General features: G+C 27.5%; 1 protein-coding gene across 1 annotated transcript in view; it reads right to left on the bottom strand.

Moving 5' to 3' along the window:
* Window positions 1–3,872: 3,872 nt before the first annotated feature.
* LOC117175028 (homeobox protein orthopedia-like) overlaps window positions 3,873–4,610 on the bottom strand; it is a 154,902-nt gene continuing 154,164 nt past the window's right edge. Inside the window, exon 6 of the mRNA XM_033364538.1 lies at window positions 3,873–4,198. Within this exon, the coding sequence (XP_033220429.1) occupies window positions 3,873–4,198 (326 nt within the window). The remainder of the gene's footprint in view (window positions 4,199–4,610) is intronic.

Here is a 4,610-nt window from a genome sequence, read left to right as displayed (position 1 = left end):
GAAATTTTTTGAAATCATTAACGTCTCCTAAAATTTTTTGAGATCCTCTAAAAATTCTTTAAAAACTTGAAATCTTGTAATTTCTTTTGAAATCCTATCAATCGCTTAAATGTGGGGAAATTCGTGGAAAGTCCTATAAAATTACATTTAATTTATTCCCTAAAGTTCGAAAGAAATCTTTTGGACTCCACAGAAATTATTTTTGAAAAATCCTTCAAATTTTAGGAATTTCATTCAATTTCTTGGAATTTTTTGTAAGTATAGCCCAAACTAGATAATATCCCTTATGTATTTTTTTAGGATTTTAATTGGAAATCTTTTTTGCAATTTTTTACAATTTTTTACAATTTTTATAATTTTTACAATTGCAAAGATTTTAATTCAAAACAAAAAATTTTTAGTATTTCAAATGAAAATTGTTAGATCACAATTTTTTATCAATATTTAAAAAATAATGATTATAGAAAAAAAAATCAAAAACAAAAAAATCCAAATTATTAATACATTCCCCTGGTCAAAATTCCTAACATCAAAAATAAATCAAAAATGTTTAAAGTTGGAACGTTTTCAATTTAATATTTTTAACCTTAGAATGTGATAAAATTAAATTCCAAATTTTCAAACGCATTCAATTTCAAATTATTATTTTTCGAACTGCAATCAATTAAAAATATATCGAAAGTATTAAGTAAATATAAATTTGTTCATTTTTTCATAAACAAATTTGAAATTCTTCGTTTTAAAAAATTGAAAACTGAACTTTTTACAAAAATCCTAAAAAATATTTTAAAACCCCTTAAAATTTTTATAATCTAACGTTATTTAATTTTTTTAAAAATTAATTTACTTTAGTTATTTAATTTTTATTTAATTTAATGATATTGATTTGCATTTTTTGAAGTATTCCCTAAAATGCATAAAATCATATACGTCTTTTTTTTGGTTTTGTTTCAACTTAAACTCTTTCAACTAAAATACCGTTTAAAATGGTAACATTTAAACAATTTGAATTTGCAATGAAAATATTTTTAGTTTTTAAATTTAAATGATTTAAGTTGATACGTTTAATTTCAAAATTTTTTACTGATGAATGTCTTTAAATTAAATTCCGGATTTTTAAAAGCCTGCAATTTCATAACATGAATTCTTTAGATTATTATGAATTCATAATAGATCGAAAATATTAAAAAGAAATGAATTTCTTCATTTTTTATAATCGATTTATTGTTAAAAAATATGTACTTTTTTCAAAAATCCTAAAAAATGCGTGACAACCTATTAATTTTTTGAAGTATAACAATATTTTAAAAAATTTTTATTTAATTTTGTTAAATTATGTAATTTTAATTTAATTTAACAAAATTCTTTGCAGTTTTTTAAATTATACCCAAAAATCCAAAAAATCCCGTATGTACATTTTGTAGGTTCTTAACTTCAAATCTTTCAACTAGGATTCCTTTTGAAATCGTACAATTTGCACGATTTAAATTTGAAATTAAACCATTTTTCTATTCCAAATTAAAATGATTCGAGTTCAAATGTTTTAAAGTTAAAATTTTTCTTTTCAGCATGTAATTAAATGGAATTTCGGATTTTTAAACACCTTCAACTTCAAAAAATAAATTTATGAATTGTATCGTTCATTTTTTTATTATAGAATTTTTTTGCAATGTTAAATTGAAATTTTTTATTTTTGAATGTGATCAAATGAACTTTCGGGGTTTGTATCAATTAACGAAATATAAATTTGATTTTTGTTTTTATAACCGAATGTGCAATTATTCGATTTCGAACGTTTCTGACTAAAAATTTCGTTAAATCCATTATTCAAAGAAACCCTTAACTTCTTGAAATCCCTTGAAATCCTTTGGAATTGATCAAATTTGACGACTGAAAAATCTTTAAAAAAAATAAAATTCCCTATGCCATAAAATCCCCGAAAAATAAAATATTCAAAATAGAAAATTCCTGAAATTATGAAATTGCAGAAATATAAAAATCCGTGATACAAAAATTTCCAAATAATAATTCCTGAACAGTTCAAAATCTTATCGAATTTGAAAATTCTCGGCGGTTTATAATATTATTTATTTACTAAAAACACGATAATAAAATATTTGAATCTTGTAATTAAAATCTGATTTTTGTAGTGTTCTTTTGCATTAAGAAATTTGTTTTTCAATTATTGTTATTCCAAATTCAGAAACATTTTTTTCCGGAAATACATGAAACATCCAAAAATATTTACTTAAAAAAACGATTTCGTTATTATATTTTTTATTAATACATATGCGTGATCAGAAATTTAATTATTTGGGAATTTTAAAATTGGTGAAATCCCTAGTAATTTCAAAAAAATCTAGTAAAATCCCGTAAAATATCTTAAAATCTGTAATATCTTTAAAATTCTTTAGAAATTGAATAAATTTTGGAAACCCTAAAAAATCCCTCAAAGTCAGATAAAGCTATGTGAAATTCCCTGACATATTTTATATTTTCTGAAATTCATTGAAATATCGAAATTCATAGAAATGCAATAAAGTATATTAAAAATTCTTAAATTATCCCTCAAATATTGTAAAATTTCTTAAAATCTTTCAAATTTTTTGAATCTTCTGAAATCTTACTAAAATGATTTGAAATTTTTAATATATTTTTAAGTCTCTCGAAAATTTCTATAAATTCTTTGAACCCTTTGAAATTCTCTGAAGGCCCATAAAATCCTATGAAATCTTTTATGGCCTTGTGAAATCCCTTCGAATTTTTGAAATCTTAAAAGTTCTTGGTATTCTTCGAAATCGATAAAAAATTATTCTTATATATAGTCTTAGGAAATCCTATAAAATCGTTATGGTTTGATAAAATTTGTTTTAATTTCTTAAAATATTTCAAAATTCCGCAAATAATCTTGAATTTATTAATATCACTTGAATATTAAATTTTTTTAAATATGTAATCTTATCAAAACGGATAAAATTGTTTGAACTTTCTTAAAATATCTTGAAATCTTTTTAAGTTTCTGAAATACCTTAAAGTTCGAGTCCCGGAATATGAAACATGTTCAATGAATGATTTGATTTTCGCATTTAACAATTTTTTAAATACAGTCAAATCTTGTATTAATGATTCAATTTTTGAAAAATTATTTTTTGGGATTCAATTTAGCTTAAAATAAATTAATTTAGACGAATCAATTAATTAAATTAATTTATTATCATCAAAAAATTGACGCCGTGGAGCTAAGATGCTTGAGAGAAGTTGCGGAGAGATTTGCAGTGTTCACTCAGGCGTGACAAACCCCAAAGAAAACAGAAGAGAGACAAAAAATCCAAGACTGGATTTATAGTCTTCGTCAGCCTACTCTAATAAAGAATTTCGTATGATACGTTACGTACACTAAAACAATAATTAATCATTTAATTAAGGTGACATATCACATTATCTTTAATATCATTAGTACAACTCCAGGTTCTCTAATCTCTTAAAACCTCTGCGAAAATCAAAAATTTCAACTCTCCAAATTCTGCCAACCTCTATTTTTGACATTCCTTCAAAATTTTCCGAAAAATGTCGATATCGTTAGATTTGTTTTATCAGGTACTAAAGCAACAAAATCTAATCGATCATAGTATTCTGTCAATCTAATTCTGCATCAAACTCATATTTCCAATTCTATCTTTCTTCGAAGATAGAAGATCAATTTTAGTGTCACACAAAATTCCGAAAAAAGTTCTTTTTCGAAACAAAAGGTAGATACCATTTATAGAAACACAGGTGTAATACCAGTTTTCGTGATCGAAATTTTCGAAAACGCGTGGGAAGAATACGAAATTTTTAAAACGCGTGGGAAGAATATTTTAATTTTTTCACCCTCAGTAGACCGAACTGTACTCCAAATCATGAGCATATTGAGGTGGACCAGGTGGAGGTGGTTGCGGGCTGTATTGCTGGGAAGCGTCGGAAGCTCGACGCCTGAGCGCCGCGATGCTGTGGGCTCCTCTCCAATCAGAGGCTTCGTTCCCATTTCCCTCGCTCACCACACACGAGACGGTACTTCCGGCACCACCGCCGCTACCGGAAGTCGCTCCCGGAGAACCTTGACCACAATTTAGACCGGATCCCAGACCCCCACCTTGACCACCACCCACTGATGACCCACCGGGAGGTGAACCTCGCGAGGCTGACATGTGAACTCCACCTAAAACAAAAAAATGATCGAGATTGTTGTTGTTCTGTTGATTATATCAGGACTTCTGGTAGTGATTCGCCACCAAGTAAAAAAAAAAAAATTGGTCAAATACCTTGCGCCTACAAAATAGGGCTTAGGAGTCTAATAAGAAGTAAATGAATTTCTCGAATCTTCCCCTCTCCTAATTTCATTCCCCTCCCCCACTCCCCCTGAATTCCTCAACTTCTTTTCCCACACTTCGATCTTCGCTTCTTCTCCTCACTTTCGATATCCCCCTTATTACTACTCACTTTCTTTAGTTACGCTCCCCTCACTTCTCCTACTTCCGTTACCCTCTCTTCGTCAACTTTTTCCTGATTTACTTCCCTCCTTTTCACTCCCGCCCAAATTTCCCGTTATTTTATCTATCCCTTTTACCCCC

The sequence above is a fragment of the Belonocnema kinseyi genome, chromosome 6, assembly GCF_010883055.1.
Source record: "Belonocnema kinseyi isolate 2016_QV_RU_SX_M_011 chromosome 6, B_treatae_v1, whole genome shotgun sequence".
In the NCBI taxonomy this organism is placed as follows: domain Eukaryota; kingdom Metazoa; phylum Arthropoda; class Insecta; order Hymenoptera; family Cynipidae; genus Belonocnema; species Belonocnema kinseyi.
The sequence above is the reverse complement of the archived record's forward strand: the minus strand, read 5'-3'. Positions and strand labels throughout refer to the sequence as shown.